This window comes from Saccopteryx leptura, chromosome 3, assembly GCF_036850995.1.
Source record: "Saccopteryx leptura isolate mSacLep1 chromosome 3, mSacLep1_pri_phased_curated, whole genome shotgun sequence".
NCBI lineage: Eukaryota > Metazoa > Chordata > Mammalia > Chiroptera > Emballonuridae > Saccopteryx > Saccopteryx leptura.
In genome coordinates, this window is record NC_089505.1 from 296,649,622 (window position 1) to 296,664,072 (window position 14,451).

A 14,451-nucleotide genomic window follows, 5' to 3' on the forward strand; every position below is an offset into this window, starting at 1 on the left:
TGCAATTTACTGTTGGTGTATAAAAATGTCACTAATTTCTGAATATTAATTTTATACCCTGCCACCTTGCCAAATTTATTTATCAGGTCTGGTAGTTTTTTTGACTGAGACTTTAGGGTTTTCCACTTACAGTATCATATCATCAGCAAATAATGATAGTTTTATTTCCTCTTTTCTAATTTGGATGCCTTTTTTTTTTTCTTCTTGTCTGATTGCTGTAGCTAAGACTTCCAGAACTATGTTGAATAAGAGTGATGAAAGGGCACAACCCTGCTTTGTTCCTGATCTTAAGCGGATTGCTCTTAATTTTTGCCCATTGAATGCGATGTTGGCTGTCGGTTTGTCATAGATGGTCTTTATTATATTGAGGTATGTTCCCTGTATTCCCACTTTGCTGAGAGTTTTGATCATAAATGGGTGCTAGATTTTATCAAATGCTTTTTCTACATCTATTGATATAATCATGTGATTTTTATCCTTCCTTTTGTTTATGTGATAAATCACATTTATTGATTTGCAAATGTTGTACCAGCCTTGAATCCCACTTGATCATGATGAATGATTTTTTTAATGTGTTGCTTGATTTGGTGTGCTAATATTTTGTTAACAATTTCAGCATCTATGTTCATCAGGGATATTGACTTATAGTTTTCTTTCTTTGTACTGTTTTTACCTGGTGTTGAAATGAGGATAACGCTTGCCACATAAAAGGAGCTTGGAAGTGTTCCCTCCTTGTGAATTTTTTGAAATAGCTTGATGTTGGTCAAATAAGTTTTTAAACATGATATATGTTTGCTTGCTTATAGTTTGCATTGGGTGTGGGGGACAGGCTGTAAACAGGCAGGGTGGTTATAGCCTAAGGCTTAATTTTAAGACTAAGCCATTCCCCACACCCTTGACTGATTGCATAATGTGAGGTAGTGCACTCTCATGAGGAATCCCATTATGCCTCAGATAAGTCACTTTGTATCAGAGACTTCCTTGTTTGTATATTGGATTAAAGGTTTTAGCCCTGGCCGGTTGGCTCAGTGGTAGAGCATCGGCCTGGCGTGCAGAAGTCCCGGGTTCGATTCCCGGCCAGGGCACACAGGAAAAGTGCCCATCTGCTTCTCCACCCCTCCCCCTCTCCTTCCTCTCTGTCTCTCTCTTCCCCTCCCGCAGCTGAGGCTCCATTGGAGCAAAGATGGCCCGGGCGCTGGGGATGGCTCCTCGGCCTCTGCCCCAGGCACTAGAGTGGCTCTGGTTGCAACAGAGCGATGCCCCAGAGGGGCAGAGCATCGCCCCCTGGTGGGCGTGCCAGGTGGATCCCGGTCGGGCGCATGCAGGAGTCTGTCTGACTGTCTCTCCCCGTTTCCAACTTCGGAAAAATACAAAAAAAAAAAAAAAAAAAAGGTTTGGGTTTCTACACTATAAAATGGGGCAGACCGGGATCTTGCTCTCTCTTGGTTTCTGAGATTAGCATTAGAGGAGAGAGCAGAGAAAGGATAGCAGAGAAAGGCCACGTGGAGGAGGCCAGTAAAAGCAGCGAAGATGACAGAATGCTGAAGAAGAAGCCAGTTTGTGCAGAGTTTGTACAGAGATAAGGAGATGGGGAACAGAGGTAAAAAAGGCTAGTGAACTAGAAACATTTGATTCTAGGAAATTTGGATAAGTCAGTAGCTTTGTAAGCACTGAATGAGTGGGTTTTGGAGCCCAGTGTGTGTTTTTACTTGCCCGCCAGGTGCAAGCTAGGATTAAAGCTAATGGCCCACCAGTTCTTGACTCCATTGTTTCATTACTGTCTGTCCGAATCTAATGGGAACCTGCATGTGAATGGCCATGATGGCGGCTCCTGGCCTTACACTTGAGAAGGATAGGTGTTAGTTCTTTGAATGTTTGGTAGAATTCACCTGTGGAGCCATCCAGTTCAGAACTTTTGTTTGCTGGGAGTTTTTTGATAACTGTTTTAATTTCATTTGTTGTAATCGGTCTGTTTAGGTTTTCTGATTCTTCTAGATTGAGTTTTGGAAGTTTGTACGTTCTAGAAAAGTATCCATTTCACCTAGGTTGTCCAATTTTTTGGCATATAAATTTTTATAGTATTTTCTTACAATCCTTTGTATTTCTGTGGTGTTAGTTGTTACCTCTTCACCTTCATTTCTAATTTTATTTATTTGAATCCTCTCTCTCATTTTTTGATGAGTCCAGTTAAAGATTCATCTATCTTGTTTACCTTTTCAAAAAGCCAGCTCTTGGTTTCATTGATCTCTTATAGATATAAATATATATATATATATATATATATATATATATATATATATATATATATATATATATTTACCCTCTTTGTTATTTATTTCCACCCTGATCTTTATAATTTTCTTCCTTCTACTGCCTCTGGGCTTTATTTGTTGTTGTTTTTATAGTTCTTTTAGATTCAGGGTTAAGTTGTTTATTTGAGCTTTTACTTGCTTCTTACAGTATGCCTGTAAAGCTATGAACTTCCCTCTCAGCACTGCTTTTGCTGTGTTCCATAAATTTTGAGCTGTTGTATATTCATTTTCATTTGTTTCTAGGAAATTTTTTATTTTTTCCTTGATTTCAGTGTTAACCCACTCATTATTTAATAACATGCTAGTTAACCTCCAAGTGTTTGAATGTTTTTCAGTTTTTCTATTGTAGTTGATTTCTAGTTTCATGCCATTGTGATCAGAGAAGATGCTTGATATGATTTCAGTCTTCTTAAATTTATTGAGACTTGTTTTGTGTCCTAGCATGTGGTCTATCCTAGAGAATGTACCATGAGCACTTGAAAAGAATGTATATTCTGCTGCTTTGGGTGAAAGGTTCTGAAGATGTCAATTAAATCCAGTTGATCTAGTGTGTCATTTAAGGCCATCCGTTGTTGCTCTAAGACCCTTGAGCATCCTAAAAATCATTATTTTAAACTCTGCATCTGGTAGTTTGGTTATTTCCTTTTCATTTAGTCCTTTTTCTGGTGATTTCTCTTGTTTATTCATTTAGGTCTCATTTCTTTGTCTGCCCATGTTGTCTGTGTATTAGGTAGTGCTATCAGATTTTGAAATTTTTGTGGATGTTTATGAGGAATATGGGCCCAGTGGTACCGACCTCTAGGCCACCTGTTTTCTTTGTTCAAGAATGCTTCTTGAGGGTACTATTTTCCCTTCTGTTGTATGTACTGAAGCAGTTTGTCCTTTTATGGGTACAGTTATTCCTTCAGGCTGGCTGGCTCTAAGGGTCAACCTTGACCATGTGTATTACACACTGTGCAATGTCTGTCCTGTTGGGCATATTTATTCTCCACAGTGTCTGGTGCCTGCTAGACTCCTCCTTTGGGCATGCTGCTTATGTAGCTAGCTGAGTCTAGGGTTGGTGCTCTCTGCCATCCACTACCAATTGTGTTGGTTCTAGATCTTCTTGGGTTGGCATCAGCAATTATTTGTAACCCGCTGTGGGCTACTTGTCTACAGCTACTGCTCTTTTTGCTGTTTGTGTCTGCGTTTTCTGTGTCTGGATAGTGTGGGAGGGGTCAACCTCTGTATAAGAATCAGCTTCCTCCTGCTTAGAGATGACAACAGCTCCATAAAAGCCCCACTTTCCATAATATTTACCTCCACTTTTCAGCTGCTCCATGTCATCTTGCATCTGCCTGGTCTTCTCACAGAGTCTTCTGTAGAAAGACTGTAGTGTGGGCTCAGACTGGCTTTACCCAACCAACCCCTCTTCAGGTTGCAAGCTTGGTGGGTTAGGGCAGCTAAGGTTGGGAATGCAACATAAGTAGGACCCCCTGCTTCAAGGGTCTCTTGGTCAGGAGCTCAGTATAGGGAATTGACCCCTATTCCAGAACCTAATCCCTCAGCCATTGCTGGATACCCAAATTTTATTGCTCTCCAACAAAGTGAGCAGCAGGTTCAGACTGAGTGGGACCAACAATCCCCTCTGCAGAAGTTCTTACAGCTGGTGAGAACCTGGTCACAGGGAGGAAGACTGAGAGAGTCCTCTCCTGGGGCTGACTATACCCCTCCCAAAGGTGGCTAAGCCCCTCGACTAGATCTAACATTAGACTCACAGGGATCCACACATTAAATGTCCATGTTTCAAGTCTCTCTTCCTTCCCCCTGTGGAATCTAGCCCATCCAGACAAAATATCCAGCACCTAGGCCAGCTGACTGTGTAGCTCCACCCTATCCAATGCACATAAGTTGCTGTGTTGGTGCTGATCACAGGGAGCAGAACTCGCCTCAGGTGGGCCGGGTGTGAGGATCCCTTTCTTAGTATACCACTTTAGCAAAGGTTGTTAGGTCCTGAACCAATGCTCTCCACAGCTGGCTCCTGTAAGCCACTTGTTTTAATCACGTACATTCCATCTCATAGGAATGCCAGTTCCATGAAAAAGGACCTGACCCTGCTCTACCTTGATTACCATACCCTGTGTCACCAGAACATTTTTAAACGGCTCTTAAAAAATACTATTCTTCCCTTTTCAGATATTTCCAAAGTGTACAGTGTGGGAGGAGGAGTGATGGGAGGAAGGGATGGATTTGGTCTTAAGTAAATGTTCACATCTGGTGACACAGCCTGGCAGATCAGGTGTCATGAGATGGTGATTTCCCAGTGGCTGTGGGTCCAGTGACACATCACACCACCCTGCCTTTCACAATATTTCAAAACACATATCACTCAGCTTTTTAAACTGGTTCACCAACTTTACTAGTGCTTCCTCCTCATTCACATTACACATGACCACCAAGTGGCAGTGACTTCTAAGAGGGCAAGAGTAAAAGAAGGGGGCAGGGAGTACATGACACTCAGAGAAGAGCAGTAATTGTTCTCATCAACTTAGAAGAGAATGTCAAATGCAACAGACATGAAGAATCATGAATGTATAAGCAGCAAGAATTGAGTAATAACCTAAGTTGAGCTGGCAATAAAATCAAAGTGTTAAAAAAAGATGGTTCTCGCCTGACCAGGAGGTGGCGCAGTGGATGGAGCATCGGACTGGGATGTGGAAGACCCAGGTTCGAGACCCCGAGGTCGCCAGCTTGAGCGTGGGCTCATCTGGTTTGAGCAAAAAATCACCAGCTTAGACCCAAGGTCGCTGGCTCAAGCAAGGGGTTACTCGGTCTGCTGAAGGCCCACGGTCAAGGCACATATGAGAAAGCAATCAATGAACAACTAAGGTGTCGCAATGTGCAACGAAAAACTAATGATTGATGCTTCTCATCTCTCCGTTCCTGTCTATCCCTCACTCTGACTCTCTCTCTCTGTCTCTGTAGAAATAAATAAATAAATAAATAAATAAATAAATAAATAAATATAAAAAGATGATTCTCAACTTTCATAGGACCATAGCACAATTTCAAATACCATAAATTTGAGGACAGTTGAAGAGATTAAGACTCAAGAAACCACTGAGTTAGCAATAAGTGCAACATAATTACACAGCTTACACTGGCTGCAAAGACCTCAGGGCTGTGGTTCACCATCCCGTCATCCTCAGCTGCTCACATTGTGCACAGAGAGAACAGGTAATGCCCTGGAAGTGCTCGAGGACATGATCCCAAACTTGCCTGAACGTTTTTCTTTTGTGAGAGATGGACTTATGTTCAACCATCTCACCTGTAACAAATTATTTCTAATCTGCACCATGTTCCATGGATGACTCAGGTCAAGTTCTGACAGACCTTGCCTGTTGGCAGAATACTCAGCGGTAGGAAAATGAATTGTATTTGTTGACTGCAATTGGGCAACCATTTTCCAGTGGAGCAGAGGGTCCGACTACTTCCCATTTTAAACATCCATCAAGCACAGTATGTCTGGGGTGAGTAAAGGACCCAAATAAAGGTGAATAATTTGTATAAAGGTCAGAAATATGGTTTTAAAAAATAAATTGAAGCAACCTTGTAAAAGGCCTGAACTGATATTAAAAGGTGTTGAACAGGCACAAAGAAGCCATTAGGTTATTAATTAGTTTATTTATTCAACTAATATTTATTAAGCATCTTCTGTGTTCTAGATTGATTCCTAATTGAGGGATAGAGAGAGAACAATGTAAAAAGCTTTGTGAAAAAGGAGCTTACTTTCCCGTGAGAGAGACAAATAACAATGCTATAACAACAACAAAAGAAAGTATATAGTCAGTCAGGATCGGGGACAAGAACAAGGGCAGCAGAAGGGAAGAGTGCATATGAGGGAGGATGTAGCTATTATACACAGGGTGGTCTGGGAAGGACTCACTGCCAGGGTGACATCTGAGAAGACACCTGAAGGCAGTGAGAAAGTCCAGATTGCAGTTTCCTGAGAGAAGGTTGTTATAGACAGAGGCTGCAATAGGTGCAAAGGCCCTGGGGCAGGAGCACACTTATGTCAGCAGATGGAGGTAAATGTTTGAGTCATAGGTACAGAAATCAGGAGGGAATATTGGGAAGTTGAGAGATGCAGGCAGGATCAGAGCAGATCTTAACTTAAAGAGTTTGACTTCTGCTCTGAATGCCATGAGGAGCCAATGGAGGGTTCCCAGCAGGAGTCCCCAAACTTTCACATTTATTTTAAGATGATTGCTCAGGGAGAATAAAAGTACTAACAAGGAGGTCAGGGGAGAGAATGATGGTGGTTTCGAACCAGGGTGATCTCTATGGAAGAGGTGAGAAGTAATTCATTTCTAAATATATTCTGAAGATAAAGCAGAAATCACTGGCTAATGGATTAGATGTTGTATGGGAAAGAGAGATAAAAGTGAAAGATGACTTCAAGGTGTTTAGCCTGGGAGCTGGAAAAATAACATTCCCCTGGGCTGACATGGAGACCGCAAGAGGACTAGGTTTGGAATAAAAAGGAAGAAATTTGACTTTGCTAAAGAAGAGATTAGTGTCCTGTGCTGTTCAAATCAGCCATCAATAACTATATGTGGGCATTTAAATTTACACTTTAATTAATTAAAGTTACCTAAAATTAAAAATTCAATCCCTCGCTTGCACTTGCCATATATCAAGTGCTTAACACCCACTTGGCGTGTGGCTACTGCCCCGACTGGATGTGCAGATGCCCCAGAGCCTTCCGTCGTCGCTGCAAGTTCTTGCCGTGCAGCACTGGAGAGACATTGAGCCTTCACTGTGTGCTGGGCCCTGTAAGTGCTGTGTGTGTGTACACGATCTCATTCCATGTTTACAACAACTCTAAAAGTCAGGCCATGTTCTACCTTTTTACACAGAATGTAATTAGAGTGCAGAAAAGTGAAGTAACTAGCCCAGAGGCACACAGCTCTTACAGGGTAGAGATCCAGAATTGGATTTGGGGACTGCTCCCAAAACCCAAGCACGTAAATCATTGCATTCTAATTTAGAAAGGTTAAACTGGTTTGAATTTAGACACGACATCTACAGGGGACTGTCCAGCAGGTTGTCGGCAGCGAGTGCTGAAGCATCAAAGGTCTGGAAACAGCACCAGAGGTCTGGTAGATCTGAGGCCAAAGGGAGTCGGTCTCCCCAGAGGTCCTGTGTGTTGTAGAACTAACCAGCATCCATTCCAGCATACCACCAGTTCAGAGAAAACCGAAACACCCAATAAAGGCCCTAGTTTGTATCTTTGTATAAGAGGGCCATTGGCATTAAAGGATTGCTTAGCAGAGAGGACTTAATTGACACCGGATCATGTAAAATGCAGATACCTTTGTTCTACCCTGTGGTTCTCAGCTAGGTGTGGTGCCCCTTAGAAGACATCTGGAAGTGTATAGGGTGTGCGGCGTAGATGGATGGGTGCATGAGCACTTTGTGGCAATGCTCTTGGGATCTTACAATGCTTGCTACAGTACAGCATGATGAAGAAAATGTCTCACCCACAATGTGAAAGCTCCCCTGTGTGAGAAACATGAGCCTATGCTCCTCAGCAATGTCCCTGTCGCCGAGCTGAGGGATGGAAAGGAGAATGTGGTGGGTGGTGGAAATCAGGGAAACACGTGCTCTAAGCTGCTGACTTGAGCTTGCTGTGTGGCCTGGGACCACGACCTACACTCTCAGCCTCACCTTTCTCAACTGATTTATGCAGAACACAAACAGTGGATGCCCACCATCCTGGGTGGTTCTGAAAATCACAGAACTCTGAATGTCCCCAATGTTTGGCACAAGAACCCCTAAATGTCCACTAGTGTTAGAAATGGGAAAGGTGGATGAAAGAGGAATGCTAGCATGGAGATGAAAATAACGGAGATGGAAGTTCAGACGGAGAAGTCAAGTCTAGAGCAGCACTGTCCAATAAAAGGTATTGCAGGTTCGGTGGCAGACCACAACCTCCTAACCAATCCCTGCCAGGTTCAGACTTTCCTTCTGCAGCCTCCTCACCACTCCCGGCCTCCAGACTTGAGGAGATAGGGACTCGCAGTGGATCCGGTTTTGGCTTAGGGTATGCTGGGCTGGTTTTAGAGCACTACAACTTTCTCCATATCAGCAATAAGGCTTATCATGTGTGTGTGGGAGGACTTTTCATTTCCTTCAAGGATGCTTCCTTTGATTTCACAACTTGGCTGTTTGGTACAAGAGGCCTTGTTTACGCCCCATCCTGGCTTTCGACATGCCTTTTCTAAGCTTAATAATTTCTAGCTTTTGATTTAAAGTGAAAGACGTGTGACTCTTCCTGTCACTTGAACACTTAGGAGCCATTCATTGTACTGTTATTACCATATTTCCCTATGTATAAGACACTCCATGTATAAGACATACCTTAATTTGGGGGCCTGAAATTTGAAAAACAATGTATTACATAAAGTTATTGAACTCAAGTTTTATTCATCATAAAATTCATACCACTCCTTATCACTGTCAAAACTCCCATCCATTAGCTTGTCCTCATCTGTGTCTGATGGTGAATCACTGTCTTCATATATTGCATCATCCTCAGTTCCATTTATGCCATTTGAAATGCCACACTTCTACAACCACTGTATAAGACACACCGTTTTTAGACTCCAACTTTTTTGAAAAAAGGTGCGTCTTATACATGGGGAATACAGTAATTGGCCTAATTTCAGTATTTAAATTATTAAGTGTGTGTGGTCATATTCCTATGACAACTGTCTCTGCCAGAAATGTAAGATTCTTGACAAAAAGTTCAAACAGCACAGGGCAAGTTTAAGTGGTGGGTCGTGCATATGCCACAGAAGCAGTTTTCTCTATAAATCACTAAAATATAATCTCAACATCATACCCTCAAGACTACTCCAGAATTTTTGCAGTTCATTATTATTGAAACTCATCACTAATTTTTTATAAAGTTAAAAAGAAAGCATACAACACTGGTATAGCATAAACACATTTATTTACTAACCAAAGGGTTGATCCTAATTAAACCAACATTTGGAAACAGTTGCATGTAAAATGTTTATGATAAAGGGAACTGAACAAAGTAAAGCAAAAAAAAAAAAAAAAAAAAAAAAAAAAAGCATGGAGCAGTTTGCTCATTGAACTGAGCTTGTTTAGCCTCACAGCTAATTCCTATCCAGAAGGATGATGGAATTCTTACTCTACTTTTTCATAGATCCGAGTACAGGTGACATTGTTCATGACGCATTCCTAAGAGAAAGAACAGTATTAAAGAGTTAGGTCAGTCTTGCATCTCAGGTGGAAGATAAGGGCAAGGACCAGAACCCTACAGAACCTTGTCATCTACTTCACAGATGAAGAAAATGATACATGTTAGGGTTCCTGAGTTTGAAAAGCTAGAACCTGTTATTTTGCTTAAGACATGGATATGTTTTTGCTAAACACTAACGTACTGATTTGTAATATCTAGGTTATTCATCTGGTCTTGGCAAATAATATTCCTCATTTTATTATTTTTTGTTTGTTTGTATTTTTCTGAAGCTGGAAACGGGGAGGCAGTCAGACAGACTCCCGCATGCGCCCCACCGGGATCCACCCGGCACGCCCACCAGGGGGCGATGCTCTGCCTATCCGGGGCGTCGCTCTGTCGCGACCAGAGCCACTCTAGCCCCTGGGGCAGAGGCCAAGGAGCCATCCCCAGCGCCTGGGCCATCTTTTGCTCCAATGGAGCCACGGCTGCGGGAGGGGAAGAGAGAGACAGAGAGGAAGGAGAGGGGGAGGGGTGGAGAAGCAGATGGGCGCTTCTCCTGTGTGCCCCGGCCGGGAATCGAACCCTGGACTTCTGCATGCCAGGCCGACGCTCTACCACCGAGCCAACCGGCCAGGGTCAATATTCCTCATTTTAAAGAAATGGGAAAAGGGAGCCCCCAAGCGCAGTTTGCTGGCCTACCCCAGATGATGTGGGAGTGTCCCAGAGGAGCAGTCTAAACACAGTCCCAGCGACACTCTGCCACATCTCACTCCTCTGTCCCCACATATGACTTTCTTAGGTATTAGCATTCCGGTGTTTAAGTTGTTATTTTGCATTTTTTTCTCCCCCAACCTACTTGTCCTATTCATAGTTAGTGATACATCCAGTTACATGAGCTATGAACACAGACAAGAAACGCAAGAGGACCTACAACACTGGGTACTTACCACCACTAATTTCCCGCCTTCCAATTTCCTGGTGATGGTGCTTTCCTTCCCGTCCCATTCCTGATGCTGAACCAGGGCACCGTTTACAAAGTTGCAGACGGTCTACAAAGATCAAGTACACTTTTTTAATTTTCCAAAGTACATTACAAGAGTTTCCGTGACTCATAACCTCCTAAGTCAACATTTTTCAACTTTTCCTTTCTGGGTCTACTTCCTACCAATTTTATTCATAATATAGTTGATGTTTTTCAACCTAGAACCACATCAGAGACACTCAAACTATCACGTTTCTTCAACTATTTTTACAAAATAGACTCAATCATAAAGCTGGTCTTTTCACGCTAATCTGTCAACTCAATTCGTAAAATAACCTGAAATATTTTTTATTAAGTTCTTGCCTGAATATAGTAAGAATGTTATTAATACAATCTATCACTCTAGGAACTTCCGTGATCGTATAAATGATGCCTAACCTGAGTTTTTCTGCCATCAGCAGTAGTTTCTTCAAACTTCTCTCCCAGGTTACATGAGAACTGCGTTGTTTTCAATGTGCTCTCAGTTTTTACAGTGAGGTTCTTGCCGTCAGAAGTGATGATACAGTCTGGTTTGGCCATGGCGCCCATTTTCCGCAGAGCCATGCCCACTCCTGTGAATGGTAATCGTGTTATATGACTGGAAGGCCAGAGTTTTACGGAACGAAAGTAGTGATTTAATTGTAATTGCTGTGCTGTGCATATTTTCACTCACTCACCAAGAACTACGGTAAACACACCCGCAGTGCTAGCCAAGTGACATACTCAAATGCACAGAAGCCTTGCCTTGGGACCACCCTGTGAGCAGGGAATAGCACTGTCTCCATTTTATGGAAGACAAAGTGAGCTGAAGTAATCTACACAAGCTCACTCAGCCAGAAAGTGCTAAGCTGGGAATCCACAGTGCGGGCAGTTTGGCTCTTAATCTCAGCTCCGGCTGCCATGCTATGCTAGCCATTAGAAAGCTAGGGAAGTGACCCAGACTTCTAACACTAACTTACTCAGTTCTGTCAACCCTTGCATGATATGACTCCAGCACAGAAAAGGCTCGATACACTACGCAAATACAAACCAATCCCTAGATACCCAAACAGCACAGTGTTTTAAGGCAAAGGAACACAATCATGATGGTAAAAAATGGGAAAAAAATCTTACCCTCAAAAATAGAGAACATTTCATAGCTATGTAACTCAATTATTATATTGATGTCCTATCTAATTTATAATCTGTGCATTTCCACTGGTTGTTAACATTTACAAGGAAACTTAGATCTGGGCCAAAACCCTGTTTCAGATGAGGAGACTACAACCTAGGCAGAAAAACTGGTTTGATGATGAACACTCCACCCACCAAGCTCGTAATGTCCCCTCAAGCCCTCTCTTCTGCCAGCGCAGGGTTGGTGCCTTGTGTTGCTAGTCGAATTACTCTTTATTCTCATTTTGGACAAATGAAGAGTCTCTGCTCTTCCCACACCTTGATTGTAGTACTATATAGTGAATTTAGCTTGGCAACCCTCCTGACTCTAGAACCTTGAAACAAGCGATGAAATAAACACATTCACTTTCAATGGGCAGAGAGTGGTTGGTCCTCAGACAGGTGAACACACACAAACGGTGTATTTCTTGGATATGAGCACAGTAAATGGCTTTTTTTTTTTTTTTTCAGAATCATCTTGATCTAGGTTTACAGTGAAAAACAGAAAACTATGGCCTTCTTTTTTTATTCCCAGTATCCTAGGTACACTCAAGAGTCCCCACAGAACCAGCCTGAACTAGGCACTGTCTTGCAGAAAGGCTGGTGAAGGAGTGTTTCTGAATACCACAAGGACTGAATCTCAGTAGTGGGTCTTTGCAGTGACTTCTGCTGGAGCAGCCACGTTAACAGCGATGGGATGGTGGCTTCCAAAGTTCCCTCCTCATTCCCCCAGTTGTCTCAGAGCTGGAAGCCCCCTTGCAAACAGGACCCAGACTATGCCACTCCATCCCCTTCCTGGTGGCCTGTGACAAAGGTCCATTTTTGTTTGCTAATCTACCCAATGTCTCAACCAGAACACAATCGTTTTCACTGTTTAAGAAAGGACCAGAATTAAGCATTGTTTTGAGTGAGACAGTTAACTTAAACCTCCCAGGGACCCATTCTCCTTTGGAAGAAAGCTGTAAGAAGTCAAGTGCCTTCTGCAGGGCCACGCTCATCCTGCGTGCTGATTGGGAGTCGCCGCAGGGCCCCGCAGTGACTAACAGCGCTTCTCCAACAGACCCCACTCACCCCTCACCCCCAAGATGCAAGGGTTAAGGCCGCGGCGCACGGCAACCCCCGGGCACGTTCGGCCACCAGCCCACTGCGGCTCCGGGCGCGCAACGCCAGGCAAGGTCATTAGGGCCGGCGCCACGCCTCTGGGCTCGGATGCCCGATGCTCCCGAGATGCTGCGCCATCCAAATGGCCCGGGGTGGGGGCAATGGAAATGAGACGGAAAGTGAGGCTGTAGCGGCGTTCAGACACAAGGCACCAGGTCGCGGGGAGAAGAGGGAGGGGACACGTGCGCCATCAGGAACAAAAGATGCGGCAGAATGGGCAAAGTGTGGGGAAAGGGGAGTGGGTGCGGCTACGATGGGGCGACACAGGAAGGTGGAAGGAGGAGGGAAGATGAATGGTGGGGACAGAAAAATAGGCTAAGTTAACGGGGAAAGTGGCAGAAAACTGGTTGCACCACGCGGCGGGACATCCCGGGACTCCTGGGACCGTCGGAAGGGGCGTGCACCCCGCTCTCCCGGCGTCTCCACCGCGTGGGGCAGCACAGCGCGGGAATCAGGACCGCGTGGTGCGGGCTACGGGCGGAAAGAGGAGGGAGGGAGGTTGGAAGTGGCGGCCGAGTATAACCTTCTCTGAGCCTAGCACGCCTAAGGGGACCCGGGGACAGACATACACACACCACGTTGCGGGCGCCGCCGGGCCGGGTGCCTCACCTAGTTCTTTCATGTACTCGTCGAAGCCTTTGCTCTCCACTAAGCGCCATCTTCCTACCAGCTGCAGAATGGTGGCCATGGTGGGCTCGGGAGGCGTGCAGCAGACCTCAGTAGAGAAGAGTGCGGAGCCGTGAGTGTGGCAGGAGATGGCTAGTGAGCGCGGCTGCTTTAATTGCGCGGAGCGGGGCGGGGAGGAGCCGGGCGGCCAATAGGAGGCGCGCCTCGCCGGCGCCCCTCCGCCACGCCCCTCGCGCGCTCCGGGGGCGAAGAGGGACCCGCTCCACCTGTCTAGACGCGGGCTCCTCCTGCGCCGCCTGTAGGCGCGGACCAGCCCGGCGCGCCCCACGTGCCGGGGATGCAGTCCCCGCGCCCTCCTGCGCCCCCGCACACCCGGGAAGCCAAGGGGTCGCCAGAGCCCAGCCGCCTCTCCTGGACCCCACGTTTCACCGCTAAGCCACCGTTCCTTTTCTGTTTAAAATACCCCGACGCATCGATGAGCCCTCTTTGGGCTCTGGCGGCACGAATGGATTGGTCAGCGGTTTGGCTGATTGATGGACTGATAAATGTATTTGTCTTAATCATCTCAGCTCCTAGTCATTGAACAAACTCACATCCCACACCCTCCTAAGAGACCTGTTCTCCCCACCCGCGGGCCATCCTCGGCTCAATTAACACCTCAAGGTGGGCATATACTTGAATGAGTTAGACGATTTTATCAGAAGGTGTGGGATGGGTGGAGGTGTCCCGGGAAGTCCGGTTTCCAAACTAAAACTCTGTAGGAAGTTTCAGCTTGAGTGCCTGCCATTGCTATTAAATGTTCCCATGCATGAATGTTTTATTAGTTTAAAATCCCCAGAGGAGTGAACCTTTCACCCCTTCATCGTTTTTTCCCAAACCCCCGAGAGGCCTCAGACTGCGGGGCACTTCCTCTTAGTCTTTAATCA

The 14,451-nt window shown here is 44.8% G+C and overlaps 1 protein-coding gene across 1 annotated transcript; it reads right to left on the reverse strand.

Moving 5' to 3' along the window:
• Window positions 1-9,290: 9,290 nt before the first annotated feature.
• FABP5 (fatty acid binding protein 5) lies at window positions 9,291-13,663 on the reverse strand. Its single transcript, XM_066378823.1, has 4 exons — window positions 13,508-13,663; window positions 10,985-11,157; window positions 10,512-10,613; window positions 9,291-9,563 (listed from the first exon to the last, which is right to left on the reverse strand). The coding sequence occupies exons 1-4, from the start codon at window positions 13,584-13,586 to the stop codon at window positions 9,510-9,512; spliced, it is 408 nt and encodes a 135-aa protein (XP_066234920.1). The 5' UTR covers window positions 13,587-13,663; the 3' UTR covers window positions 9,291-9,509.
• Between the last annotated feature and the right edge of the window lie 788 nt (window positions 13,664-14,451).

What these genes read in the sequence shown, in the direction of transcription:
- FABP5 (XM_066378823.1), bottom strand. Translation starts at nt 13,586, where the DNA reads ATGGCCACCATTCTGCAGCTGGTAGGAAGATGGCGCTTAGTGGAGAGC. An exon ending in CGAGTACATGAAAGAACTAG is followed by an intron (nt 11,158 to 13,507) that starts GTGAGGCACCCG and finishes TACCATTCACAG; the next exon opens with GAGTGGGCATGGCTCTGCGG. An exon ending in AAGGCGGGAAATTAGTGGTG is followed by an intron (nt 9,564 to 10,511) that starts GTAAGTACCCAG and finishes TCTTTCTCTTAG; the next exon opens with GAATGCGTCATGAACAATGT.